The following is a 27,948-nucleotide window of genomic DNA, read 5'->3' as shown; positions in this document are numbered from 1 at the left end:
ATTGGAGTCTTCTTTAATCGGCAATGTCCTGGTAGCAGCAGGGTCGAGCTTCTTCTCGTCAGCAGCGGTGACATTCTCTGTATCAACAGCAGAGGAAATCACTAAATCATCGCTCGTTGCAGTGGCTGTAGCAGTGGGCACATGATCCGAGGTCTGTGCGGCAGCAGCAGAAGTAGTAGTGTTGGGAGTGGAATTGACGGCAGGTTCCTTCTGTGTCATTTATGGTGTTTTAATCTCGCTTATAAAAATGTAAGAAAAAGACCAAACAATGTAATATATGGCAAGAAAAAGAACCATTTTCTGCTTTTATAAACTGATCAATGATCTCTTCTCTCAACGGATCTGTAGTACTGCCTTTTCTTGACATTCCTTTTGGTCGGATCGAGCGGGCAACATAACTGAACCTTAAAAGGAATAACGGCAAAGCATCCGTTGTTTCTTTGTGTCATTAATGCACAGGATAATGGGGATAACACACGATAGAAACGCAAGTGCATCCGAAGAATCGACTCAGTATCTAGCTTCTAATCAGTTTCCAGTTCTTATGATCTATTTGTTACTGCTATTGAAAAGAACAAGAATCAATTCACACGACACATAACTTGAAGTACGGGATCTCGTTTGATCTGAGTAATCCAATGTTGTGGTAAAGCAAAGTGAAACTAGAACAAATCATTCATCCAAATGCTGTTATCGCTGCTTATTTAGCGTGAGCACTTATCAGCAGTAGAGATTACGTACAAATAAATCACAAAAGCCGGGTGTCCATTACACGCTGTGAAGAAGATACGTAACTTTTGACGCTTGATTTTCACAAAGCACAAAATCTTTAGCCCTGTGTTACTCTGATCCGGCACTTATTACCCCATATCGTGAATACTGTGCATGCAAGTCGTACAAAGTATCTTCTATTTATCGCAATACCCGTTATTGTCTTTTTATTCTTTTTTTTAAAGAAATTCTATTATCGAGCAATGCCTCGACTTTGGTACTAATAGCGTGAGAGTGGGCAAAACTTCCGCAAGTGTCCGAATATTAACAAAAGCGTGCAAATAAACCGTGGTGGGATCGTACTTGGTAGTAGCCATGTTTAGGCAAAAACAAAAGCAGTGCATTTACTTGTCGGATTATGCCGATTAGCAAAGTAAGTCTGATCTGTTAATGATAGGCATGAATGTAGCGAAACTGATTTACAGGATAGCGGGAACGATATGATAGCTCTATCTCTGTGAAAAAATGGACTTAGGTAGTGTTAAATGTACCATGTTTCACAGTTACAAGTGATAAGACAAAGCTTTGGCAACACTATGTACAAAATTAAGATTAGCTGTGCCCCTGGTGAAGAGCATCCTTTTGTATATGTGTTTTGTAGTGTTATCTATTGATAGCAAACATGAAATCAGTGAAAGACCGATCTAAATTCATACAGCAGCGTCATAACAAGTGTCGCGAGACGATGTTACTTGAATTCGGTTTATAAATGTGTTTACAGATTCTTGCAGCTTGGGCCGTTCTACACTAAAGCAGACGAAGTCTGTTAAAAAGACAGAGGCTGGCACCCTGTTATTCCCGCCGTAGCGTTCTTAAGATTACACAAGTTTTTATGTTTGCGTAAGTTCATTTTTTCCATGAAAACTATGGTTCAAAGGTATGCTCCCCAAAAAATGTATTGGTTTTGCAATGTGCCTTGATAAGGACATAGTGGTTATTGTATATTACTATGTAGGACGATCATATACATACAATGGGTGGTACCAAGATCCAGTACACGATTGTGGTGATGCTGATTGTTTGTTCGTTGCTGTGGAGATAAAGAACGTATATTAGAAAACTTACAAGTGATATAGACAATTGTTGTCGCAAGTAGTGAATACATTGAAAACTGACCGAATCGAACGCTCCAAGAGACTCATCTGTAGCACTTGCTCACCAGTCGATTATGAATTAAGGTACAAAACATTTGCCCAACTTCATTCTATTTCAGGCAGAAGCTCTAGGCAGTAGCGTTTTCATTGGATAATGGAACAGCTGTAGACTTGATATGCTACGTTTCATACGGTAGAGCTGAATGAAACAGGATATGCAAGCATATCGCCTAATGAAGAATTTGCTGCAAACGGCATAATTTAGTCAATGAAACAAGTTGGGATAAGTTCAGTAAAAGAAAGTATTCGTTGCCGCTATGCTTAGCTATAACATCAATTTTTTGAAAAAGCACAGCAGTATGTCGTAGAGGAGGTCCCATTTTACTATTTTGTGCATTAGAAAATCCTAACACTATCTCGTGTAACAGCAACCACCGAAGAAAATAAAGAAATTGAAAATCGCGCTCTGACACTTTTACAAAAAGATGCCCACTCAAAATACATTTAATGAAAATTTAAACGATTACCCTAGACGATCGCTGGGACGTATATACAGCAAAACCGAGCTGTTATCTGAATACTTTGGCTTTTTACCGGTCGAACTTGCTGACGATGTTTATAATGCATACAACTATGTCTTTTATACTGCCCTCGAAGCGCTTGAAAAGTATTTGAAAAATCTAGATGGATTGTCCCAAGCCAACATTGACAGTGTGAGTGTTCTTAAACTCTCCCTTCGCTTTTTTTTCCTGGCATTCTTTATCACTCAGAAATTCAACGGATAATTTAACTTGTAATCACTGTTGGTGTGTTTAGGCCATACGTCAATTCGAATGCAAAGTGGAGCAGGTTCTTGACAAAAAATTCAACGTGTTTGAACGATACTTATACGACAATATATTACAAATAAGCGAAAATAATCATATTCCAATGGAGCACTATAAGGTATCTTGAAATGTTTACAAGAGATATATGTATGGGGAACGTCATGTACTACAAAGTATCAAGTCCAATCCAACTAATACTTTTTCCTTTTTCATCAACAGGATCTGGATTTAAAGGTTACTGAAGAACAAGAGAATCTTGTGGATCAAGAACTTTTGAAATGTCGAAGAGCGGCGCTTTCAGTATGTAACAAATGAATGACAAAAAGAAGAGGAACTATGAGTGATTATATATTAACAGGTATATTACTTTATAGCAAAAGGCAATGAACCATATATTGAATAAGAAATTAAACAAGCTTGATCGGGATAGCAAAGAAATAGAGAGCTACCTACAGTTGACACAGGCGTTGTCACAGACATCTGAAAATATCCATGGTAATAGATCAAAGAAACTGGAGGGAAAAAGATGGACGTAGACGATGGATAAAATATGAGAAAGAGTTCTCTGAAAAGTTCTGTTCTTTTCTTTAGTAACGCATCCAGACGATGTGATCCGCTTTGCCGCAGACCAGTGCGAACAACTTCGTCAATCAACACTCAACACATTGCGGCTCATCAACGACAAAGACTTGATGCAAAACCTGACGGCACCGGATAAACGACTCAAATACATGTTGGAGGATGTGCAAAACAAACTCGACGCGTTCAAAAGCAAGGAATAATAAAAGTACAAGAATGAGGGATGATGGTAGATGATGGGACGGTGGATGGATGGATGATGATGATGATGTGCGCATGTACAATGTTACACACAGGCGACGGGATTACTATGATGGGATGCTACTGTCGCTACTGCTGCTACGGACGATGTTGACGATACATCGTTTGAGAATTCACGGATCGCGCCCATCACTGCCGCATTCTCATCCGCCGACCAGTCTTGCAGCGCCGTAGTCCGTTCGTAATAAGGCGAATCCCAAGCGCGTATACGTCCTGATCGTGGCGCATCTTCGTTGGGTCGGACCAGTCGTCGTCTTGTTGTGCCTACGCCAGAAAGAGTTTTCTCTGGACCGCGCGCCATCAGCATGTGCCAGTTGGGACGGATTTCATCTATAATTATTGTTGTTGCAATATAAACTCGAGTCAATCCCAATACACTTCTTTTCGTCTTTTATAATAATAAAAACAACAACACGTACCAACTAATACTACGTTTGGATCATCCCAAGCATAGTTTTTCCGTCTTCCCGATGAACCCCTTCCGTCCAAAAGAGATTTCTGTCGTTGCTTAGCAACATGCTTGTGCTGGCTGCTAAACGGGGGTGGAACATATATGACGCCAAAGTCAGGTTTGACACAGAACGGACACGATGCAGGTCGCAGAGGTGTCTTGGTAGATCGCTTCATCTGTAAGAAGCATTCGGTACAGATAGGTTGATTACAGCATCGTGAATAATTAATATGAATAGGATAATACTAGATATAATCATAATAAGAGCATTCGTTAGTTGAACCTGCAGCTTGCTTAGAAAGGAAATGAAAAAAATTAACCACAAATCCGAAACAATACCAATAAGCAAATAGGACATTCAACGACTTGACCGCTATCAGCTTGCAGAAGGGCTCCTGCTGCTGTGGATCGTAGGTTTGGAAGATCCCACGGTAAAAAGGGGTATTTGTGGACAGTGATACGAGAAGATTCGTCCGTCGTGGCCGGTAGCTCACTTAAACCTATCGTTTATATTGTTTAGCTAATTATACCTTCAAAAAGAAAATGACATTTTTTTTTCGATTTTGCATACCGTTGAAACAAGGAGCTAGTCGACCCGTACGAATGAGTTTCCGTACGACTCTATGGTCGTAATCTTCTTCGAAATGTTGTTCGGTGTGTTCAGAACGTTGTAATTCTCGTGAGATTTTGGCTCCCATTCACAGGTTATGGTGTTGTTATTGTTCAGAAATAAGGTTTCAATTGGAAAAAATGGAAAAAAGAAGTTAGTGCACCCGGAAACGGACGATCTCTATTTATATATCGAAGCCGACTCCGATAATGGATGGCGGACATTTTTTGATCCGCTGTTCTTTGATTAAATAGTAGATAATTCTAGACTCGTTTCGCATGTAGCGATAGATCGAAACGGAACGTTTCGTTATGGAAAAATAAACACTCTCTTCAAACGTTTGTCATGAGGGTAGGCAGCATTTCGTGGGTAATTATTTTGGGCATACTGTCATGATTGAAATACCATGACGATGGCTCAAACTGACGTCACTTGATGTGATAGTGGTGAAACGAAACGATGAACAGTCATATTAGCGCATCATTGCCAAGGCATGACAAAAGCACACAGTTTAGTGCATGATTGACGAAAGAGCTAGTATAAATGAAGCTGATATACGATAGTATGATAGAAGAGATGGCAAATCGGACATCATGTTGTTATTACCATAATATATGTAAACGAAGCTACTAGACGTAACAGGAAAGAAGAAACCATTTTACTCGGTAAAGAGGAGGTTGTTAAAACAACAACAATAAATATTTGGAACGCGTATAGATAGGAAAAAGAGAAAGAGAAAGCGTAAGATGAATTCGCACACAAGTAGTAGTTTAAAAGAAAAGGGAAAGGAAAAAAACACATAACTATAATATCTTATAAAGGGGCTGGGGGTTGGGTTAAAGGGTGTGGATAAGTGTCCAAGTTGGTGAAGTAATAGCAAGCAATAAGAAGCGGGGGTTGGAAGGGCATATAAGTAAATAGTATGATAGATGATGAAATAGGAAGAAAGGGTATAGAATAGGAAAGTGATTAGATCTGTTGTGGCTCCTCCACCACATCTTCGATAGGCTTCGTAGACCCAAGGACAGGGCTCTTGTGTGCTACACTTGATGCTGGAGATGTGGCTGCCGTGCTATTCGACCCGAACGAGTTCCATATGCGAGAGTACATGCTCGACCGCTTTGAAGCTGTGGATGTGAAGCTATCCGTCGATTCTCGCGGCTCGGCTGCAAAGCTGTATCGTTGATCGATGGAGCAAGGCGATGTGGGCATGCTCATTCGTCCCGCCGTTTTTGTAGTCATGGTCGATCGACGACGCGGCGGTGCGTTCAAACGACACGACTCATACTCGGCCAATTTGCACTTGGCTTCTGCCAATAGCTTTTCTAGCTCGCGACAACGCAAGTCGCTTTCAATGTATTTCGCCTGGTACTCGTCGCTGTCGCCATCAGAGCTAGCACCATGGATCGTATGGCGTCGATTGTTGTTATTGTTGTTGTTATCCTCTTTGGCACCAAACAATGTCTGATGAGCAGCAAAGACCTCTTCGGCAAATGAACCACGTGGCATCAAGTAGTTGCGCTTCTCTTCTTCGAGGTCTGCCACTTGCTTTTCCAAGGCTTCTACCTGCTTGGCCAGGTCAAGCTTTTCGACCTGCAGGTCGGATGCAGTCTTCTTTGCAGCTGCAAGCTTGACTTCCATCTCGGAACTCTCTTGTTCGATTGCATCGCGTTCTTCCAAAAGACCATCGCGCTCCATCGTCAGCGTTTCGAGCTGTCCTTGCAAGTCCAAGGTCTTGGTCGTCAGCGAATCTTGTACTTGCTGTGTCGTTTCCAGTTCCTGAGTGACTGCGGCATAGCGCTGGCACATTTCATCATACTTTTGCAAAAGCTCAATGTTGACTGCGTTATCCGTGACAGCAGCAGCGGCAGATTCTTCTTCCTCGTCTTCCTCTTCAATGGTCATCGACGATGCCTGCTTGATCTTATCCTGCTGTTGCTTTTGGTCTTGTTGTTGTTCCTGCTCTTGAACAACGTGTTTCTGTTGCTCGTGGTCTTTTGAGGACAAGGCACCCGCGATCAAAGCACCAAAATCGCCACTACCACGCAACGAATCGACAAAGCTGCGGTACTCATAATCTTGTTCCAATGCTTCCAGTTTCTGAGTAGTGGGGCTCATGGGTGGCTCCTCAACTTGGTGCTGCTGCAACTTGAGCTTGTACTTCTTGACGCGTTTTTCGAGCACGGCGTTGCGCTTTGCCACTTTGGTTCGGTCTGCTTCACGATCGAGCTCGCGCATTTGGATATTCATCATTTCCTCCGACAGTTGCGAATTTTCCTTTTGCAGCTGCGAGAGTGCCAGCAACAAGTCTTCAATTTGCTGATGCAACGCCTGCATGCTGCGATCCTGCTGTTGTCTCGGGAACATCATTGTCGTGGGCGTTGTGGGTGATGTAGGCGACAAAGGTTGCTGCTGCTGCTGCTGTTGTTGAGTCTGCTGTTGTTGTTGTTGCTGTTGTTGCTGTGTTTGTTGCGTTTGTTGACTGGACTTCCACGAGAACCACGATTCACGCTTCTTGTGCTTGGTCGTGGTTGTCTGCGTAACTGGCTGCTGCAATCGAATAGCCAGCACCTGTTGAGCACGTGTCTTTTCCTGCTCGAGCTCCTTTTGATGCTGGGCAGCCAAGCTGTCGACCTTGGCCTTGGTAATGACGGTACTCAAGGCCATGGCATCCTCAATGACTTGGTCACACGAAGCAAAGGCATCGTCGTACAACTTGCGCGAGGCAAGATAGAGCATCAGCTTTTCAAAGTCGTGGATGGCCAGCAAGTGGGACTGGTTCTTTTGCATGACTGCGATAGCGACACGGGTGATGGTCTCAACAGCACCTTCGGCGAACACCAGATCGTAGATGCGCAAGACAAGGTCGATCGGGAACGAGTAGGCAAACAAGGTCAAGAACCACTGTGACGCATACATGGCAGGATGGATGCCGTGTTCAGCCAGGTGCTTGTCGAGCTCAGGGCACAGCTGGGCAAGCAGCGTAGAGAACTGGTGCAGGCGAAGATGAAGGCCTTCCATGTTGAGGGTGAACATGGTGCGCATATCGTACGTTTCCATCAATCTATTATGTCGCCAGAAAAAATAAAATAAGGAAAGGTTATTTGAGCACGTGGGCATTCCCTATTCCCTCAAATTTAGGAGGAAGAGCAAAGTGCGGGCGGGAAAGCAAAGGTCAAATTTACAGGAAAGATTTAGGCTCATTTTTACTCACCTGACAAAGACGCAGAAAGCTTCCTTCTCGGGCATCTGTCAAACACAGCCATATTTTGTCATGAGCAACCACACAAGAAGTATTTAGAAAAATCAGGAGGTTCTTTCTTACAGTCATGAGCAAGGGTCCAGCCAAGAATGCCAATCCTTGACAATAGCCAACGTGTGCATCATAGACGCTGTACGCACGCAAGAGACGGCCCATGGCTTGTTGACCCTCTCCACCGTCGGCCTTGAACATTTCGATCTGCGGGAACGTGCGGGACAAGTCGCGCTGAATGACACGTTCGTAAGGAGACGATTCGCTGTGTTCCTCTACCAGCTTGTCGTAGATGGCTTCGAGGTGTGTTGCAGAGGACTGCGACATGGCACGCCAAACAACACCACGCACACGGTCAGGAATGCCACGGCTCAGCTTGGACGTCAACAAATGTGGGATTTTGGCAGCAGCACCGCTAAAGTCGTCGACAAGATATTCCCAGAAATCCCAGTCGACGGTCGCTGCAGTTGCCGTGGTCGTGGTCGTCGTACTAGTAGCATTGTCCTGCTGTTGTTGCAATAGGAGATCACGGACAGTTGAGAAATCGGCCTTCAAGCGGTTCGATTCAATGCAGACGGATTTTGGATCGGCGCTCAACAAGGCGTTTTGTCGTTCGAGACGAGCTAGCAAATACTCCTCAGAAGCCTATCACAACATTATATATTTCTTTCAGTACAAAGCCTCAAACGACCGTTACGATGGGAAGAAGTGTGTGTGTGTAATAAAGATGGTTTACTTGAGGCGAAAGCTCGGCATTCTCTTTCTCGAATCGATTGAGCATAGCGGATGCAGTGGAGATGCGGAGCTGCTGCTGAGGGTTGCTGATCTGCGCATACAACTTTAATTTCTCGGTGGAGGCGGGAATTCTTCGTCTCTCGGCGATAGTCGTGCTGTTGGATTTCACCATATCGTGACGCCGAGGGAACGCTTGTGCCTGTGGTCGTAGATCAGTTGATTTCGACTCGGTGAGATGGTTGAGATTGGCTGCTTCCAGCACCTCATCGACCGAGACGGGGCGATCGCACTCTTGCAGTTGCTTGAGCTTGTCAAGTACTTGAGGTGGAAGTGCCTTGACGTGAGTGTTCTCTTGTACTATTTCGGTCATGAGGATCGATTTGTGCTGTTGTTGTTGTTGCTGCTGCTGTTGTTGTTTATTTTTTGTTGTATGGTCTTATTAAGGGAATACTTTTTGACAAGAGTGAAAAAAAAAAATTAAAAGAGATATTAGCTAGATCCGGGATTTTCTGGATGCAACAGCAAGAAGGAAGAAAGAAAGAAAGGAAGAAGAAAAGAGGGCAGAGCGAAGAGCGAAAGAGAGAGAGGGAGAGAGGGGAGAAAAGAAGACAGGAGTTTCCTTTTTTTTTGCTGCTGCTGCTGCTGCTGCTGTTGTTGTTGTTGCTGCTGCTGTTGCAAGAGCAGGAAGGGGAATTTGAAAGGGGGCGACAAGAGCGACTTACGGCACACACACACACACACACACACACACAACACACGCAAGACAAAAAAAAAGAAGAGCCGACGTTCGAGGTAGCATACAATATAAGATGCTATAGGCTCTATTTCAACTTGTGTACTATGTGCAACGTGTTACATACCACGAGGAGGAAGCGTACTCTCTTTCTGTCCGCCTCTTTTCCTCTTCTTCTTGTCCAAAACGACAGAAGCCATCCTCTTTCTTTCGCTCTCTTTTTCTTCTACGCTCACCACCTTCTGGGATCTCGCTGCTAGCTCGTTATCAGTCGTGCACATAAGATGACGTTCGGGAAATGCAAAACATAGCGCCCCTGAAAGAAGGGTGTATGTAAGCACCTCCAACAAAACAGCATCCGCTTTAAACATCCGACTCTGCAAAAATTCTTTTGGCGCGGGTTGACGCCATACAGCCAGCACTACTACAACTACTAACTAGTACCTAAACTCCCTCAGTCTCTCTCGTCTCCCTTCTCCCTTCCCACCTCCCCTCCCCTCCCTCTTCCGAATCTCCTAAATACCCGCTAGTGTAGTGTAACTAGTAGTGATGGCTGCATATGCTGCTCTTCTTTTTCCTTACACGCTTGTTGATAGAGCGCGCGTATTATTGACGACAACAACAACAACGGTGAATATGTAGTGTACTTGATTCGGAAACCCTTCATCTGTTTCATCAGTGTTAGCAAGTGGAGCTCTTTTTCCTTTTCTTGCTCTAATTCCCCCCTCCTTTTCATTACCAGTCATTCGGCTATGGCTTATCATATCGTGTGCATTATAGCAGTTGCGAGCTGATACTGAGATGATGCTTCTTTTATACCCACTATAGCATAAAGACACTCGAGCGCTCGTGCTTATCAGTAAACCAGCAGAAACGCTCCTTATTTTTTCATATTCTTCCCATTGTTTTACTACCCACACAAAAAAGAGAAACCAATCTTGCGGCAATCTGGTCGAAGGGGACGCATTATAGTTATTTAGACGTATGAACCTAAAAGTCGATCTGTTTAAGTGTACTTGTTATTTGCAATAGATTGATCAAATGTTCCACTAGAATCCCACTGTGGTCTGTTGTGGTGCTGAGCAGGTCGCCATGGCGAACGGGTCAGGTTTCTATTAAACGAACAAGGGCTTTTGGAGCTATATCATAGGGATTAACATAGTAAAGCAGCCAGGGCATTTCTTCTGACACACGCGCACGCCCTTGTCCAGGGAACAGTCCAACCCGTGTTGAGCTAAAGAGCTCCTCGATTTTGTCTGTGTCCGTTCATAATTAGAGTGAATACCTACTTCTTATAATTGATAACACACATATAAGACATATACGTAGTATTAAGGTGCGAACATACATAAATAAAACAATGGATACGTCAACTCGTTACTGACTCCAAAACTTTTGATCCAGCTACATTCCTCGAAACCAGAATGAATCATTCATGCATTACCCAGTTACGATTACTCGCAAAAGTTGCACATATTGTTACGGATCATACAAAACCGATAAAAACTCGATCCTCACTACCTCTTTGGAACAATAACCTTAACCCATGAATTATATATATATATATATAAAACATATATGTCATTATTTAATCAATAAAGCTCTTTGGTAAAGGTCCATAATAAAAATGGCTCAAGTAGTGCAAGGGATGCTCGTTATTACAGTAGATCCTCGATGTTTGTAAAGAAAAATTTTGACACTCAATGATGCAAAGAGATAAGGAAAGCCGTGAACTGCTGGAAACTGAAAAAGCCTGAGGAATCTTTGCTTCGTGCTTCAACCAAGCACGTACTAAACTCGAAAGCCAGAACTGACCTGACCATCAAGTAAAGGTATTGTTCGTGTATGAACTAACCAGTCTGTAAAATAAAATACAAAAGGGGTGAGCAGAATTGTGCTCAATCAAGTAAACTCTTCTCCACAAAAGAAACATGAGTATTCGAAGAAAAATTGTGTTGTAGTTATCCGTTGTAAATGCATAATGGCTTATCAATGAAGCAAATAAAGTCGCTGACGCAAAACTTTCATTCTTTTTACCAAAAAGCAGTTTTACTTGGCGCATACAATTTGGAAAAATCTCGTAGTGTATAAACCATTCCCGATACAGGAGCTTCTCTCCACTTAATTCACGAATTCATGAATTGTCGTTAATAATAAGACAGGATGGGGTCCCTTTTTTTCAAAATATATTTAAAACACACACAAAACAAAGGAAAACTTTTTTAAAACTTGTTCTCCAGGCTCTTGTTCTCCTTCAAAGCAACCAAGCCAGAAATCACGGTTTCCAAGGGGATGGTTTGGCCCTTTGCCTTGGTGCCAACGTCGTCACGGTTACGTACGTTGACAGACTTGCTGCTCTCTTCCTCCTGGCCAACAACTAGATGGTTCCACAATAACAAAACGGAGCATTAATAATCCATTTTAAACAAACTAACCGTTTTCTTTTGTACAAAGCTTACCAAAGATAAAGTTGTATTGGGCCAGTTCGCTGTTTCTGATCTTTTTGTTGAGGGTATTGTCCGTAGTGTCGGTATCGGCATAGATGCCCTTGGCCACCAACTGAGCGGTCAAATCCTGAGCATACTGCAAGAAGGGTGCAGCCACAGGAATGACGCTGACCTGACGAGGCGAGAGCCAGAAGGGGAATTTACCGCCGAAATGTTCAATCAAGATACCCATCATACGCTCGACCGAACCCAAGATGGCACGATGGATGATAACAGGACGAGCAAAGGCGCTGTCTTCGCCGGCGTTTTCGGTACGGTACTCGAGCTTGAATCGCTCGGGCAACTGGAAATCGAGCTGGATGGTAGCACACTGGTGCTTGCGACGCAGAGCATCCGAAATGACGATATCAATCTTGGGGCCGTAGAAAGCGCCATCGCCAGCGTTCAGTTCCCAAGTAGCACCCTTCTTCTTTGCAAAAGCGTTCAATGAATCCTCCAGCTTCTTTTCAGCATTGTCCCAGACGGCGATTTCACCGATAAAGTTTTCAGGACGAGTCGAGAGCTTCAAGTGGAACTCAAAGCCAAAGATGCCGTACACGTGGTTCAAAAAGTCAAAGCAGCCAGCCATTTCCTGCTCGATCTGGTCCTGACGACAAAAGATGTGGGCGTCATCTTGCTGGAAGCGACGCACACGCGTCAAGCCCGAAAGGGCACCCGAGAATTCGTTTCTGTGCAAGACACCGAAATCGGCAAAGCGGATGGGCAACTCACGGTAACTGCGGTCCTTGTGGCCAAACATCAAACAATGGCCAGGGCAGTTCATGGGCTTCAGTGCAAACTCTTCCTTGTCGACTTCCAAACAAAACATGTTTTCCTTGTATTTGGCAGCGTGGCCAGACTGGTTCCACAGCTTCAGGTTGAACATGTTGGGGGTAATGACTTCGGTGAAGCCGCGGGCCTGGTATTCCTTCTTGATCAGATCGATCAAGGCATTGTAGATACGCGAGCCGTGAGGCAGCATGAATGCCGAGCCGGGCGACAGTTCGTGGAAGAAGAACAGATCCTGTTCCTTGCCAATCTTGCGATGGTCACGCTTGGCAGCTTCCTCAATGAACTTTTTGTATTCGGTCATCTGCTTCTTGTCAGGGAACGAAATACCGTACAGACGCTGCAATGAGTCGTTCTTGGCATCACCCAAAAAGTACGAAGACGAATTCTTGGTAACAGTGAATGCCTTGACACGGCCAGTGTGGGGAACGTGAGGACCGCGGCACAAATCAATCAAGGGACCGCAACGGTAGACGGTGGTAGAGGTGCCATCCGGGATCTTGTCGTTGATAATGTGCTGCTTGTACGGGTTATGCTTGAACATTTCGAGCAAGTTTTCCTTGGACAGGACCAAACGCTCGAATGGCTGCTTTTCCTTGTTAATCTGACCAACAAGCTTTTCGAGCGTGGCGTAATCCGTCTGCGACACGACACGCTCCTTCAATCCCATCTCGTAGTAGAAACCATCCTCCAACGGTGGGCCAATGCACAAGTGGCAGCCATAGTGACGCTCACAGGCTTCACCCAGCATGTGTGCACTCGAGTGCCAAAACACCTTTTTGCCGTCCTCGTGTTCAAAGTCGAGCAATTCCAACTTGCACGACGACTCAAGAGGGCGCTCCAAATCCCACAACTCGCCGTCCACGCGTGCAATCACTGTGCGTTCGGCCAACGACTTGGCGATGCCCGATGCAATGTCCATGGGTGACGTTTCGTATGAAGTGCCTTCCTTTGTGGTGCCGTTAGGAAGCGTGATAGTGATAGGTTCGCGTGGTTTTTCTGAGTCATACAATTAAATCGTGTGAGCTTCTAACCAAATTTTTGATAATGACAAAGAAAATCATTGAATGTGGAATTCTCTGTTTACCCTTCAGGGCAGCGTCGGCTTCAGCCTTGAGGCGGTCAAACATATCAATACGGTGCTGCAGGAATTCTGGAGGAGGGGTCATCTAATACATATAGGTGCGTCACGTTTTAGTTGTCAGATTCCGTATGTGTGTGTTTCTAAAGAATCGCAGTGTAATGCGAACCTCCAGGGGATAGCTGTTTTCAGTAGCAGCAGCCTTGGCCTTCTTGGCCTTCTTGTCAGCCTTGGGCTTCTTGTCAGCAGCCTTGGCGGGAGGGGGTGCTGGCTTCGTCTCTTCAGCAGGCATTGTGAGTGTGTGGGAGGAGAAGGTAGAGGGGAGAATGAAAAAAAGAAGGGCGTGTGAGACGTGGTGTCAAAATCGATATGGGGTCATCGGAATCACTAGTCTCAGCCACCAGAAAAAATGTTGCGCAGCATTCCTGTGGTTTTTTGCAAAGAATCATTGTGAACCATTCTTGCTCTCTCTATTATCTTTTACTTTGCAAAGCAGAATATAGACAGGTGCCCGACGGATGAGCTAACAGACAAGACATTATCTTTTTAGCCACCTACACTATAGGACTGTTTTTTCCCTAGGACTTATCTATCTGTCACAGAACGCCTCAACATGTATCAGCAAAATCATGCACAGCCATTAAATTCCACAGTAATGAGTCATCAGTTGATGTATGACCCGTCCAGTGTGCTATCACCAGCTCGATTTGGGCAAATCGTACTGACCAAAAGTTGGAGGTCGCTAATGAGGCACTTGTCCCGCAGTCAATAGGTACTACCCAACGGTCTGAAACATATCCATTTCCTTTTTCTTCAAGGCATCATGTTTATTGTCTTTTGTGTATGGGTGAGTTGTGAGTTGTGTATGTGAGTGACAGTGAGAGTGAGCGAATGTGCGTAGTGTTGTGTTGTTTTTATGTGGTGTTGACGAAGCCAAGGCTGTGAGAGAAGAAGGTCAAAAAACCAACGAGATCATAGTTCAGACCCGCCCTTCCTTGCCCGTACTATGTACAACATAAACAATGCACGTTAAACATATGTTGGAATTCCTTTACTGTATCTATGTATCTAGTTGCTTACCATCATTACGAATGGGTATTTTCAATCCCTGCTTAGCAAATGCCTTGGATAGTTCGGTCGATTCTATATTTTGCAGTCCAAACCGTAAGCACATCCATATCCATTTCATCTCACTCTAAAATATGCCCTCCTTATTCATACCTGTCATGCCAGGGAACTATAATAAACAAGCAAACAAAAAGATTTACATCTCAGTTAGTACTGAGACTACATGCACGTCTACAATCCATTTAACTTTTCTTCTTTCTTTTACCTTTTTAGCAGAATACACAGTGAATGGATCCGAGAATACTTGTGCAATGATCTTTGATTTAGCATCCGTTTGAAAATCCGAGCTAAAACAATAAACACAATAAGCTTTTTCTGTCTCCAGGAGAGACTGCTGATGACGATGTAAAAAGTGAGGGGGTGGGGAGAAAAATGAAGGCGAACAAAGGCGGCAAGACAAAGAAAGGTGTGGTGATCCATCCAGGGAAGGGGGAAGAATGTTTATGCGTAATGAACATAGTTTTACCTAGCGAGTTTCATCAAACTGAACCGTAATGTATATCTTCCTTCGGTTCGAATGCTCAAATCTGGGAATGCAAAGTACAACCCCTGTTCACCTGCTGGATTCTTTAGTAAGCTGGGCGAGCTGACCAACGACCCCATCAAGACACGAGTGCATTTGGGTGGATTCGAAATGATATTTCGTTCCTCTTCTCTGTCGGCAGACCATAATGTCACATGCAATACAAAGAAGGGCGTTTGTAGCGTTCTAATATATAGGTTTTTTTTAATAAAGATGGTTTAAAGTCTGTGATCGAACAAATGCAAGGAAGAGAGACTCCTGGGCTATTATGATAGGATCCTATATAAACTTACTGTACATCCACAGGACCTTGTTGGCCTTCTTGTTGAACAATTAATTTGACGATCGGTGGTGGATCAATTGGTCGTCGGTCCTTTTCGCCGAAACCACACATACGTGCGTGCAGTGGCTGTTGGCATACTACTAGTTCATAAGATCTAGCACGTTATGTCCACAGTTAGTATATATCTCGATTATAAAAGTTACTCTCCTCTTTAAAAAATAAAACCTTTTTTCCCGCTCGTCATATCCGATCGATCCGCAATAAGCTTCAATCCCTGACAGCCCACCCGCTGCGGGCGGTTGTTGCTGAGGTTGTTGCTCAGTGCTGCTGCTAGTGCTGCTGCTGCTGCTGCTGTTGTTGCCGTCCTTATCTTCGTAACCCTGTTGTGGTGATGGTCGACGTTGCCGAGGTTCATGCATATATGATGAAGAACCTAACCCGTCGGGCATTGGCGGTGCGGTTGCCGTGGTGCCCGCACCGGATGCATAGTATTGTGCCGGAGGTGGTAATGAAGTAGCAGGGTACTGTGAATCCATGTCTCGCTATATATGTGATGAAAGACTATCGGCGAGCTAAATTGGCTAGTTTTGTAATACAAGGTGGAGAAGAAAAAGAAATTAGAAAAAAGATGCTAAATGTGATGAATGGAGCAGTGAAAAAGAATAATAATAGAAAAAAAAATAGAGCCAAGACGGATAGGTTATACCCGTAGAATAGGAACTTATTTCGAGGGGAGATTGTTTTACCGACGACCAAAAGTTAGTGTTTGCATATGCAGTTCTTTTATGCCCAACAAGTGCACTCTTGTGTATGATATTTATTTATCCCTTTAAAAGATCGTCCTTTGTCTCTTTTTTACTACTCTGGCTTGCCAATAAGCCCTTTGCCCCAATTCTGGATCACCCGTGAGCATTGCTTACGAACGTGCTCAGACCGCGCACTCTTCCATAATCCTAGTGCATCCAACTGTCGTGCATGATGCACACACTGTTCCCAAAAGAATTTGGCATAAAGCCGGTTTTCCAGTACAAGCTAATACACACATTTGCATGAGTATCTTTTTCTTCTCTCCCTCCCTCTCTCCCTCTCTCTTCAACATTCCTCGCTCATACAGACTGATAACGATTCAGTCACATTAAACTTACATCGAAATCAGAAATGACAAATTCCTTATTATCCGGCAACTGCACTGCAAAATCATCCGGCAGAACCCAAAACTCGCCACCGGCCAGATAGTTCGAAAAGAGACATGCTGACCGTCTATCCAAGAACCGTTCTGCACACCTAAAACAGCATTAACAGAAAGCAAAGCAATCCAACAACCGGGATTTTTCCTTTTTTGTAAGCATGAGATCTTTTAAACAACGTAAAGCCTAATCAAGCATTTTACCATGGTTGCACTGCTTTGCTTTCAACGACGATCGGTTCGTAATGGAAATCATAGTTCTCCACGGCATAAAGAGTCGTGGCGTCTTGCCAACGGTGAAGATCCGTAGGCCCTTCGTTCATATCCCAATGGGGATCCACCAGTCCCATTTGACCCGCCTCGACCAACTCCAACAGTCGACTTTTTTTATACGGGATCGTATATTTGGCATCTTCATGCGGTGCAGGGAACCCAAATGTGGGCACAACCAACATATCACCCGAGTTCAACAATGTTTCAAAATACTCGCGATTTGCGTCGAGCGTGCGTCTTACATCGGTGGCCGGCACCATATGACTTGACATCTCGCAAACGTAGCGCGTGTGGGCAAACATGCGTGCCATGTTGCGTTCAGCGTTGCGTGGTAACAATACAGACAAGACTTCTTTACCCGGCGAGCGCACCAAATGCACATCCACACGTTCGGCCAGTTCGGGTTTGTTCGCGTATGCTTCACGGATCTGGTTGAGCGTCGATACACCACCGTCAACCAGGGACCGTGTGTGTAAGGTCACTGAGACCGGTCCTTGCCACTGTTCTGCTAAACGCACTAGCTCTGACCAGCTTCCAGGGGTCACTGTGGTGACAAGCGTGATATCGTTCTCTTGTGCCGGCTTTGATGCCTTTAACCAGAAGGGTTGTGTGCTGCCAGCGGCATCGTAAAAGGATTTCGAAAAGAGTTTTGACATTTTTAAACCATGTGTCATGTCGTCCATGATTGAATATGGTTCATCTAATTTACGTTTACCCCAGTTGGCTTCACAGTTAATGCTCCTTTTACTTTTAAATAAGTGTATTGCTCCCTGCTCGCTTCTTTCTCTTACCTTGATCATAAGGTCGTTGTGGTTTCCATTGATCGCCAAACCGGGCATCCAGTTGAACCGTGTCAGCACCAAACATCCAATGCCATAAGTGATTGATGGATAAGAATACCGAAAAGACGACGTAAAAAAGAAACAGGAAACGAACGGATCGCGATCGTACTATTTGAGAAATACGCGATTTCTTTCCAGTGCCACCGAATGCGGCACCATGCTTGTCTTGTGGTAAGAGGGGACCAGAAGGTTTGAGAAAGAAATCGATGCGATGCAATAAGGTGCGCCAGCTAAATGATGATGATGATGAGCGGAGACGTTTTGGTGAAGATGGCGGTGGAACAACAGACGAAGACGATGGTAATGGAGGAGGTGGCATGATGTTAGCGTTGGTGTTGTTAAGAGTGACTTTTTCGGGAATGGGATAGAGATTGCTTGGAATGTTGAGAGAAGGTTTGCGTTGATGGGTAGTTCGAGTCGACTTGGTTACGGATGTCGACCGAGAAACCTGTGGCCGACCAGCGCTAGGTGCGTTATTATTGGTATTGTTATTGCTACTGCTGCTGCTACTGCTGCTGGTGGTGCTGCTGTCGGCCATATGTGGATAGCAGTGTAATAATTCTAAATATGCGTATTGTGGAGTGTGTGAATGCTGTGCGGCCCTCTCTCAACCCCTGAGTAATTTACTTTTTTCTTCTGCGGCGTTATAGATTGTTGGAAGAAAGAAAAGAGAGAGGCAACATAGAGCGAAGGTGCGAGTGTGAAACCAAAGAAAGTGCCCAGCGTGTCGGAAAAATTGTTGCCGGACCTGGAGGAGTCTCCTATCCACGCGCATTGCCCTGTTGGATCTAAAAAAAATTGTTTTTAGCTACAATTCGTAGTTCTGCTGGTGTTTTACGGAGATCTTCGTCGCAGATCCAGCTTCCTTCTTCCCCCCCTTCTCGAACACTATAGAAAGGAAACTCTATTAGTTTTATACCCGGAACTGGGCATACATACAATTATGCTAACTACTTTTTTTCTTTATTCTTGGTAGTGGATATAAATGTGTGCTTAGCGTTGAGAAGCAAGGCCGCATGATAGATGATTCTTTCATACAAGTACTGCTGCTTCAAAACACTTGTCGATAACATGGATCGACAATGAACATCATGTTATGGCTCTTTCCTTTTTCTCACACAGAAGCCGTCTGAAAAACCATATGTTTTTGGAAACTCTTTTTCGTACATATATGCCAGTGAATCCGTGATTAACCCTATGTTCATCATCGTGTATCTTTATGTTGATAACATCGACACTAGTAATGATACATCTGTTTTGCATGTATCTGGATGTTAACATGGTTAAGTGATACGAACGTTATCGACAATTCAAGCAGTTACTCAGTATAAAATCGATGCTAACCACTGATCTATGCCTGTAAAGCATGAGCTTTTACTGTTTGACGAATTAAGCAACATAAACATACGTACGTATACACGCGGTCGTTCAACTAATTAAAAAAAAGCAGCGTACGTTAAATAATAGCAATAATCATTTTGAAACGACTGCATGCTTTTGAAGAACGTCACTATAAAAAGAAAACGTTAATCGCCAACCCTATCTTCTATCGATCCATGCCACACCCGCTAATTTTTTTGTCAGTTGGCTAGTATCATAAGCATTTCGTTGTACACGCTTAGTGATAAAAGATAAATAATAAAGTTTTATCCTAATATCACTATCTATACAAAGCTATTATTGCCCTTTTATAACAGACATTTCTTTAAACAAGTGGATTCGCTGACTTACAGTGATGAATACATACTTTTGACTCGCTTATTATAGCGACACTATAAGAGGTGAAATTCATCGATACATACAACACCACTCTGCGCTACACGCCATGCTATCTTAACAAACATCGCGTACAGTAGTAATAGTTTTACGCCTGCTGCTTTTATACTAACAAAGCAGATCAAGAAGCCAATGCATCAATTATTTAAAATCATATAGCGTTTATTCATGCTGTCGCTTGCAAGCCAGATCTCAAAATTTGAGAGATAAACGAAGTAAATACCATGGTATCTTGTTACTTGCTCTTTTGATGCTGGATATATTTTTATTAATGGAATTGTAGTCAGTCCGATGATGCCACTGTCATTTTGTTTTAGAATAGCAGATCCCCGCTGTGTAAATCTTTACCTCTGGTCTGTGCGACGTTTCGTAATCCACGTGTACAAAAGCCCGCTCGACCTGCGGCAGCGATTCGAGCTTGATCTGCAACGACTCGCCAATGTCGTGCGAATCACGCAAAACTGTTTCTGGTGGCAGCACAATGTCGACTTCAACAAACAAATTGTTGCCTGCATAATACGCACGACATGTATCTACTTGATGCACACCCGGATGTGTCAATGCTGTAAATAAAAAACTGTCAGTGAGGTAGATGCACATATGCAATTGGTACAACGAGAATTGAAGGACGATGGATCATCACATACCAATGTAAGTTGCACGTTTTAAAAAGTCATGATCGGCAGTCTTTCCAACAATCAATTTTGTATGCTCTATGAATGGCCAAAGAACGAGATTAGTAATGTTCAATCAACAACACTAACTATTAAACAAAGCACACATAATTACAAGACATACCAATCAACGTGGATATCCAACTTCTCAAGATAATTACGGCAATAAGGATGGATCCTGCTGCATCTATCCATCCTACCAATCGGCTGCCGAGTATACCCGTCGTGATACCAAGCCCATTGACCAGCAAATCATTACGATGATCTTGAGCAAATACTCTGGCTGACGAGTACTGGGAGAGTGAATAGCAATACAGAAACAGGCAAAACTTGACACCTGTCCGTAAATTTCGTTAGCTTAGCCTTCTAACTATTTTGAGCCAAGCATTGTTCTGCATAGTATAGAATCTATTACCAATGGCAGTTGCTACACAACCGATGGCGACAGACGTCATGTTGGGCGTGTTGGCGTTTGGTTCTGCAAGTTTTTGTGCAGATTCAATCTGCATTAAACAGGTATACGTCAGCTTTTTCACCGGCATCTCCTCATTGTCTACTTTAATCCCCTGGCCAAAACCGCAACCAAAATATCATGAAAATGCATACGATCAAAAAGATGGCAACACAGCTCATCAAGCAGGAAAAAACCTATTATCAGAATGGTGAGGGTTTTAATTCGATAACAAATCTTTCCATGGTGGTGCATCATCAACCACATCAGAAACACGTTCTTACCATGATGGCAGCGGTTTCCATTCGATCTTTGCCCTATCATCATATAAAGCCTTCTGAGAAAGAAAAAAGGGGGAAAACATAGTGTGTGTTGCATGAAATCGAATTATGTACCGCAGGATATTTAGTCAAGTTGGGCCTGCTTACTTGCCGAGCAGCCCACATCATGACGATAGAACTCAGCAGATCCATAAATGCATCTGCCATTGTAGCAAAAATGGCTAGTGATCCGGAGGAAATGGCTGCCACCATCTGTAGCACAAATCTACAGAATTAGAAATTCGTGTGTGTGTGAGAAGTTTTCGCTCCGCCATCTTATTATTGAAACATGTTGGTAAAGAGAGAGTGGGCAAAGGGAGGATGCATATAGCATGGATTTCTTACAGTATGATATTGGCGATACCGGAACCGTACACTGCGATCTTGACCTTTTGATGTTTTTCAAGAGAGATATCGTCAACTAGGTCGAGTCGAAATTATTCATGTGTTCAAATATGGTGAAAACAAGTACCTTGAGCATTTGCTTTTGTTCTGCTTCTTCATCGACAGGGTTCAATGGACCCAAGATATGGTCGATTAAATCGTTCTGTTCGCGATAGAACTTGCGCAGTTTGCGACTCGCTTTGATGTCTTTTATGTCGTTTTCAGACTTCTTGGCCGATACAAGACGGAGCGGGTCCCCAAGCCGTTGATCCGATCGACCTTGTTCCATGTCTAGCGGACGCTGACTATTATCACTGGTGTTACTACTGCCGTTGGGATGACGGTGCTGCAGACTGTTGTTGAACACAGTTCCCCCGCATGTTGTTGCTGCTGTTGCTGTCTCCCGGAGCTCAATTGTCTGTGTGCTTGTTGTTGTCATCTGTTCTTAGCTTAGCTATGTACGATTAGAAAAGAAGTGTGGCAAAGAAGGAGGAACCAGTAAGAGAGGGAAGAAAGAGAGGGGGAAAAAAGGGTTGGGATGATGGCAAAGGCACTTCAGTGCCAAAGAAGGCATAGCATAATAGGTGCTTTGCTCTGTTGGAAAGGGGTCCTCGTGACGCATTAAGTATCCTCTTCTATGCTATGCATATGCAGCAGTAGCTACACAGTAATTTGATTGATTAGCCACACATAAACTTTATGAGCAATTCATCGCTGTGCTTTTTGCTCTGGAGATGATGAGAGGGGTGGTGATTGACGATTGGACACTGATATAGTTGGAGGCGTTTTCTCTCGTTTTTGGCTAGATACTACAGCCGACGAGGATGATGACCCGCGGGCTTAATTGGGGCAGGTATGGGGTAGTTGGAAGGATGGGTGCCACTGTAATGGGACCTACACTGCAGCGGCACTATGCTTTTGCCGATCTCCGAACAGAGGACCATGGATTTGTTGCCAATGAACAGAGTCAAAATAGAGCTGAAGAACTGGAAGAAAGAAGGTTTGCGGGGTCGGAGAACGTGCCGATAATGACGATGACGATGTTGGTTTATGTAGAAAATAAATGCCCTCCACACTGCTTATTTTAGTCTCGTTCTGTTCTCCAGAAAGGAAGAAGCGCGCATGTCTTGATCTGTTATTGGCAAGAAGAGAAGAGGCGTATGTTTCTTGGGGTGTTGCAACAGGGCATATGACAACAGCAGCAGCAGCAGCAGCACATCACACAATAGTAAAGACTGCGTATACAGCAGATGCGTGGGCTGTATCAAATCAACGAGACGTGAAGTGCAGGGTGGTGGTACAGGCATTGTTTAGAGACATGCGGTGTATTTCACCGTTATGTCACCTTCCGATCAAAAACTGCTGAGAGCGTGTGCTTTAGTAGGCCACCGCCTCATTTCTTACATTTCCGTCTCTTCCTGTTTTCTTTTCTTGGCTCTCGCTCTTTCTTCCTTTGCTTCCTTTCTTCCACCTCTTCCTTACCCTCTTTTTCCCGTGTCTCTGTTTTTCTCACCTCATACCATCCTTGCCACCACCAGCACAACAGCATGCTCCATCACAGCAGCAGTAGCAACACCATCCATCAACAGCAACACAAAAGTGCCTTCCAGCGAATCATCCTGTCACCGCCCGATCTACTACATGATAGTGGCGGCGAAGAAGACGACGAAGATTCTCTCCCCTCACTGTCGTTGACGCCTCCCTTTTACCCTGCCTCTGCTGCTGCTGGTGCTACTGCGGGTGCCACCACCACCACCACCACCACTAGCAACGGGCCACCATCGTTGGTACCGAGTCTGATCAAGCAAGAACAGGGGCCACTCCTACCTCCAGCAGCAGCAGTGGCAACAAAGCGACAACAGCACGACGGCAACAGCCATTATGAGCATCACCCATTACAGACTCGACGCAAAACAGTACAACCGCAGCGGTCACCCACACGGGCTGCAGGCGATCAAAGTATCGTGTTTCAGCTTGATCTTGAATCGCATGCTTTTGCACCACCGCCCACCAATGATACCATTCTGTCCACGCTGCGCAAACGCGTACTACTTGAGCGCAAACACCAATGTCAGGAGAAACAACAGGAGCTGCTGCCGATGCATCAGAAAAGAGCGAGGCTTTATAAGCCCCAGAAACGTCTGGTGACACGAATCGAAGTCCCTATGAAGAAAGTCCCGCCGCCACCTGCCACCACATCAGCAACAACAACAACAAACGCAGTATCATCATCGTTAGCATCGTCATCATCCAAGCGCTCACTTACTTCCACTTCGTCTGCCCAAAACCCTCTGCAGCAACACCAACACCAGCAGCAGCAGCAGCAGCAGCCACCTGGAACAGGTAGACCTGCCCGAACCAAAGGCCCCTGTCAAGCATGTCACGAATCATCCGACGGCTGTATGCGGAAAGCATTCAACTGGCCATTCCCTTCCAACGCTGTATTCAATGACAAAGGACGGCCCTACGTTTATCTGTGCAACAAGTGCGGGCTAAGGTAAGATTGCACACGCGTTTGTTTGCAAATATAGTGTATGTATTAGAGAGAGAGCGTAGATCCTTACCTTTGGTTTGACATGATGACAGGTACAACAAGAGTGGTGGATGCGTGTGTCGCAACTGTCGATGGGTGCTTTGCAAAGACGAGAAGAGAAATGCATCGCAGCATATCGCATACATGCGCCGGGGCAGGCCCGAAGGCCGAGTTGGCCCAGATGATGACATTGTCGACTTTGTCTGTTCGCCAAAGTATTGGTCCTGCGGACGGCCCTGGAAAGTGGGCTGGATTCCACAAGGCGGCGAGTTTGACGAAGAAGGCGATGTCTCGGTGGAAGAGGACGATGATGAGCGTCCCTTATTTACTCATGCCACCAACAACAATAACTCATAACCTCGATCTGCCATGTCTTCTTACCATCTGTACATATGCTCCCTTCTTTCTCTATTATGAACCTAAAATTCTGGTGATCTGTGATGACATATAAAAAAACATATCAAGCGTTTCCAGCCTTCATTTTGAACCGATTTTTATTGTAAGCATTAGCAGCTGCTAGTAAGTGAAGACAAACATGTCATATCCAAGCCCTTCATCTCTCGGCATCAGATCCGCGTCCTTGTGAGTAACACCCCCCTAACTCACACACACACACACAAATATTTTCATCGTGTGAGCCGGATCTTAACTTGGCCCTGGATGGCCTTGATCCTGACCACCTTGTTCTCCTTCTCCTCCACCACCACTTCCGGCTCGCCTGCCTGCCCATCCACATGCACCTGAATCGTCGGGAACATTTTGCCTGACACCAAACACTCGATCTCGCCACCATCCACTTGCACGTTATACGCGATCGCTCCATCCTCTTTTTCTTCCAACGTTTCTCCGAGGAACTTGCCCGTGCACACACGCGTGTTTGGAGGGAATCCGCGCTCCTTTACGTAATCCGCCAATTTGCCCGCGCACAGCGGGATACTTGTTTGAATCGATTTGAGCAGCCAGTACGGGATATACCCGCCCAAGTCAATTTGCGTAATGTACGTAATACCAATCTTATTGTCTTGCGTCTTGTAGAACTTCCATCCAGACACAACGAGATTGGCGCGCACACATTCTGGGTCGGGCGGATTAAGGCCATCCTCAACAGAGGTCATGGACATGAATACCACGTCATCACTGTAATCACGAATGGAGGTGCCTGAAATGTCGCGTGGGCTATATTGTGCGTCAGCAGAGGGTTCTTGGTTTCCCAAAATGATACGATAAAGGGGGGGGGGTTGCGGCTGGGAAAAAGTTGCATAAAGAGACACACATCATACCTTACTGGCCAGGGCGCTTTCATTTTGACCCAAAAGAGGGATTCATATCGCGTATAGAGCTCTTTGATATCAGATGTGTCGAACTGTTCATCCCCTGGAGTAGTAGACAAACCATAATATTACAGTGCTCTTGTTAGAGAAGGGGATGACTTTTACACAAGAGAGCTCCTAGGGAAAGCAAACTTACAGACTGCGCGGCATCCTGGAAGAACAGCAGCAGACACGATATCCTGAGGACTGCAGTCCAAATCATCACGTACGGTGTCGCCGCGCACAATTGGTAGAGGACTGTCGGGGATGTCTTTGGTATACAGCTTGACGCCGTCTTGCTCTGAGACAAAGTCCCAAGAATCCAAACTCTCTGTCAATGTTTTCAAGTAGGCGAGCTGGTCACGTGTCTTTTTTGCATGGCGGTTGTCTGAATCAATAACTGTCATAATTGTCTTTTTCTTTGGATTGTAGGATAGAAAAGAGGAAAGGGGAAAGAGAACAAATTCAAGCAAGCATCTCGCAAACTCGATATTAAATACGTATCCCCCAATGCGGAGTTGCCGCCCCATCTGCCGCTCTACCTGTTTTTTAGGTAACGAAATCATCAAATCCCTTTTCCCACCAGCATCACAATGATGGGAAGAGATGCCTCCTTTATATGTACGATTACCCGCTCACCAATATGAATCGTTCTAAACAAAGAACACTTCAAACGTTCCGCTTTATATGCTTACCTCTTTACCCGATAATTACCGGCTTCAAATGATCGTAAATCAACCTAGTAATGCTGAAGAACATCGATGCAAATACTATATAGAGATACAGATGCCTATGTAATACGATTTGGCAATATTACTATTGCTACAATAAATGACAACAGTACACACAATGCTGTTGAATGTTTTTGTATATGCACATCACATGAGGATATCCATCTGTTGTTGTTGCTGTGTACTAAAAGTGAACAGTTGATGGATCGCGTGCACATCCGCCGTGATCAGTCTTAATTAATAGCTCTCTTCTTCTCACATCCAATACAGTAATCAACGTTGTACTGTACACGCATTACATTTTCTTTGCGAAACCAATAAAACTGGATGTGACAAGCAAAAAGATGCTGCTCCTGCACTACAAAGAGAACAATACAGGTTTCTTCTTCTTCTTCTTGGAGCATATTGTGGTTGGTGATTACTTTAGCGCAGCAGGATGCTTTCCCGTCCTTCCTCGCCACATTGCTTTGATATTTGGAGTCCGCCATATTCCTCTCTTGGACGATGCAACATTTGTTATATGACTACACATGTATAAGGAAAGGGTAAGTCCGTTATTCATCTAGTCGGGAGGGACCAGATGTTATACAGCCTTCGTGTCGTTCTGCTACGTACTGCACTGCGGTATTATGCGATCACACACATAAATGATAGGAACCCAAGTTATTTGAGAGCATAAAGAAGCGCAATCATGCTGATCAAGCTGCTGTTGCATCATTGGCGATTTGTTAGGGGAATCGCATTGCATGATACGTAAAGTAACTGGATAACTTTCTCTTAAAACACTTGGCCGGCGCTTTTTGTCCAAAATACCTGTTGCTGACGTACTGGAATGAAAGTAGATTCCGATACGCTTATTGTATTGGAATATAAACCCTTTTCGGCCTTGTTAAAAAAATGCTATTGTTTTTCAACTTTCAATGCCATTAGATATACTTTGATAATTAGATATGGTATACGATGCATTATTATCGCTTACCCATCGTATGTGTAGACTATGAAAACGCTGCATTATAATATCCAATCACTCGCTGGGATCAGATGGTCACTCTGTTTCGTCTCCTTTGCAACCTTGTGCCCATAGCCAACCGGACAAGGACTTGAGCTTTTGCTCAAACGCTTGCTTGCAGAATTTTTCTCTGTTTCGAATTACGATTTCGGGCACATCTGTTGATGAGCTAGATCGTCTGTACTCTTGTAGTTTTGATGTAGACTGCTGTAACATGTTTTAAAACAAAATAAGCCTTAGAAAAATCCATTGAATATGTGCATGATAGTTACTTCTTTAGTAATCGAGCTAGATGTTGCCTGTGTTTGCGGATCTTGCCTGCTACTTTGTACATACATAAATCAACTCCTTTAAAGGATCATTCTCTTCGTTGAAAGGAGGCACAAAATCTTAAAGTGCGAGAATATACTAGAAGAGCTTATCGTTGCAAAGTGCAGTGAGTATGCTGGATGTTTATATGCTGCAGAATGTTTTGACGAGCATAAATCATCCACGGACCCCCAGATGTTGCATAAAAGCTGTGCCACATCTCTAGAGTCCGAATATGATGCTGACAGACAAGTGGCAAAGTGCAGATCACGATAAACGTGCGTTGCTAATGCAGAAATAAAAACCATAACGACAAGAACGGTGAACAGGTGCTTCAAATTTATTTTGAGCAGGAAAAGAGTCGTTGCCCGGTTGGTTATGGGTACAAGATCATAAAGGAGACGAATACGAAAGTTTTTAAAGTAATCCAGCTAATGCTGACCGACTTTTACGCGAGCTGCAATCGGCCAGAACCGTTGCCCACCACTCAATGGTAACATAGCGTTCATGGACCGTCTGATCCCAGCGAGTGATTGAATATATACT

General features: G+C 44.3%; 10 protein-coding genes across 10 annotated transcripts; 2 read left to right on the top strand and 8 right to left on the bottom strand.

Annotated features, from left to right (window-relative positions):
• Window positions 1-2,350: 2,350 nt before the first annotated feature.
• BDB00DRAFT_878364 (Mis12 protein-domain-containing protein) lies at window positions 2,351-3,474 on the top strand (the record flags this gene model as incomplete). Its single annotated transcript, XM_053127726.1, has 5 exons — window positions 2,351-2,578; window positions 2,682-2,810; window positions 2,912-2,992; window positions 3,067-3,187; window positions 3,284-3,474. 5 exons carry the CDS (start codon window positions 2,351-2,353, stop codon window positions 3,472-3,474), a joined length of 750 nt encoding a protein of 249 aa, XP_052973890.1.
• Window positions 3,475-3,722: 248 nt separating this feature from the next.
• On the bottom strand, window positions 3,723-4,827 carry BDB00DRAFT_109211 (uncharacterized protein). Its single transcript, XM_053116085.1, has 3 exons — window positions 4,555-4,827; window positions 4,323-4,483; window positions 3,723-4,228 (listed from the first exon to the last, which is right to left on the bottom strand). Exons 1-3 carry the CDS (start codon window positions 4,679-4,681, stop codon window positions 3,896-3,898), a joined length of 621 nt encoding a protein of 206 aa, XP_052973889.1. The 5' UTR covers window positions 4,682-4,827; the 3' UTR covers window positions 3,723-3,895.
• Window positions 4,828-5,562: 735 nt separating this feature from the next.
• BDB00DRAFT_792542 (rab-GTPase-TBC domain-containing protein) lies at window positions 5,563-8,951 on the bottom strand (the record flags this gene model as incomplete). The annotated part of the gene is made up of 4 exons (XM_053121127.1): window positions 5,563-7,657; window positions 7,808-7,842; window positions 7,919-8,491; window positions 8,583-8,951. 4 exons carry the CDS (start codon window positions 8,949-8,951, stop codon window positions 5,563-5,565), a joined length of 3,072 nt encoding a protein of 1,023 aa, XP_052973888.1.
• Window positions 8,952-11,456: 2,505 nt separating this feature from the next.
• BDB00DRAFT_108968 (uncharacterized protein) lies at window positions 11,457-13,717 on the bottom strand. The gene is made up of 2 exons (XM_053116083.1): window positions 11,774-13,717; window positions 11,457-11,691 (listed from the first exon to the last, which is right to left on the bottom strand). The coding sequence occupies exons 1-2, from the start codon at window positions 13,509-13,511 to the stop codon at window positions 11,537-11,539; spliced, it is 1,893 nt and encodes a 630-aa protein (XP_052973887.1). The 5' UTR covers window positions 13,512-13,717; the 3' UTR covers window positions 11,457-11,536.
• Window positions 13,718-14,346: 629 nt separating this feature from the next.
• Window positions 14,347-16,357, bottom strand: BDB00DRAFT_108909 (velvet factor-domain-containing protein). Its single transcript, XM_053116082.1, has 6 exons — window positions 15,830-16,357; window positions 15,615-15,758; window positions 15,265-15,507; window positions 15,004-15,085; window positions 14,892-14,907; window positions 14,347-14,813 (listed from the first exon to the last, which is right to left on the bottom strand). Exons 1-6 carry the CDS (start codon window positions 16,138-16,140, stop codon window positions 14,731-14,733), a joined length of 879 nt encoding a protein of 292 aa, XP_052973886.1. The 5' UTR covers window positions 16,141-16,357; the 3' UTR covers window positions 14,347-14,730.
• Window positions 16,358-16,462: 105 nt separating this feature from the next.
• BDB00DRAFT_885141 (uncharacterized protein) lies at window positions 16,463-17,737 on the bottom strand (the record flags this gene model as incomplete). Its single annotated transcript, XM_053128388.1, has 3 exons — window positions 16,463-16,636; window positions 16,750-16,888; window positions 16,995-17,737. 3 exons carry the CDS (start codon window positions 17,735-17,737, stop codon window positions 16,463-16,465), a joined length of 1,056 nt encoding a protein of 351 aa, XP_052973885.1.
• On the bottom strand, window positions 17,543-18,914 carry BDB00DRAFT_108879 (uncharacterized protein). The gene is made up of 3 exons (XM_053116081.1): window positions 18,533-18,914; window positions 17,779-18,466; window positions 17,543-17,675 (listed from the first exon to the last, which is right to left on the bottom strand). Exons 1-2 carry the CDS (start codon window positions 18,678-18,680, stop codon window positions 17,814-17,816), a joined length of 801 nt encoding a protein of 266 aa, XP_052973884.1. The 5' UTR covers window positions 18,681-18,914; the 3' UTR covers window positions 17,543-17,675; window positions 17,779-17,813.
• Window positions 18,915-19,822: 908 nt separating this feature from the next.
• BDB00DRAFT_852946 (putative cation efflux pump) lies at window positions 19,823-22,118 on the bottom strand. The gene is made up of 10 exons (XM_053125593.1): window positions 21,599-22,118; window positions 21,472-21,515; window positions 21,202-21,352; window positions 21,091-21,123; window positions 20,962-21,003; window positions 20,771-20,858; window positions 20,480-20,692; window positions 20,329-20,394; window positions 20,030-20,244; window positions 19,823-19,934 (listed from the first exon to the last, which is right to left on the bottom strand). The coding sequence occupies exons 1-10, from the start codon at window positions 21,947-21,949 to the stop codon at window positions 19,917-19,919; spliced, it is 1,221 nt and encodes a 406-aa protein (XP_052973883.1). The 5' UTR covers window positions 21,950-22,118; the 3' UTR covers window positions 19,823-19,916.
• Window positions 22,119-23,251: 1,133 nt separating this feature from the next.
• Window positions 23,252-24,517, top strand: BDB00DRAFT_852943 (uncharacterized protein). The gene is made up of 2 exons (XM_053125592.1): window positions 23,252-24,007; window positions 24,097-24,517. The coding sequence occupies exons 1-2, from the start codon at window positions 23,610-23,612 to the stop codon at window positions 24,398-24,400; spliced, it is 702 nt and encodes a 233-aa protein (XP_052973882.1). The 5' UTR covers window positions 23,252-23,609; the 3' UTR covers window positions 24,401-24,517.
• BDB00DRAFT_852941 (uncharacterized protein) lies at window positions 24,507-25,889 on the bottom strand. The gene is made up of 3 exons (XM_053125591.1): window positions 25,511-25,889; window positions 25,324-25,417; window positions 24,507-25,219 (listed from the first exon to the last, which is right to left on the bottom strand). Exons 1-3 carry the CDS (start codon window positions 25,881-25,883, stop codon window positions 24,670-24,672), a joined length of 1,017 nt encoding a protein of 338 aa, XP_052973881.1. The 5' UTR covers window positions 25,884-25,889; the 3' UTR covers window positions 24,507-24,669.
• Between the last annotated feature and the right edge of the window lie 2,059 nt (window positions 25,890-27,948).

This window comes from Zychaea mexicana (assembly GCF_025766255.1).
Source record: "Zychaea mexicana strain RSA 1403 chromosome Unknown BDB00scaffold_133, whole genome shotgun sequence".
In the NCBI taxonomy this organism is placed as follows: Eukaryota; Fungi; Mucoromycota; class Mucoromycetes; order Mucorales; family Lichtheimiaceae; genus Zychaea; species Zychaea mexicana.
Note: the sequence above shows the minus strand (reverse complement) of the source record. Positions and strands in the feature narration are given on the sequence as shown.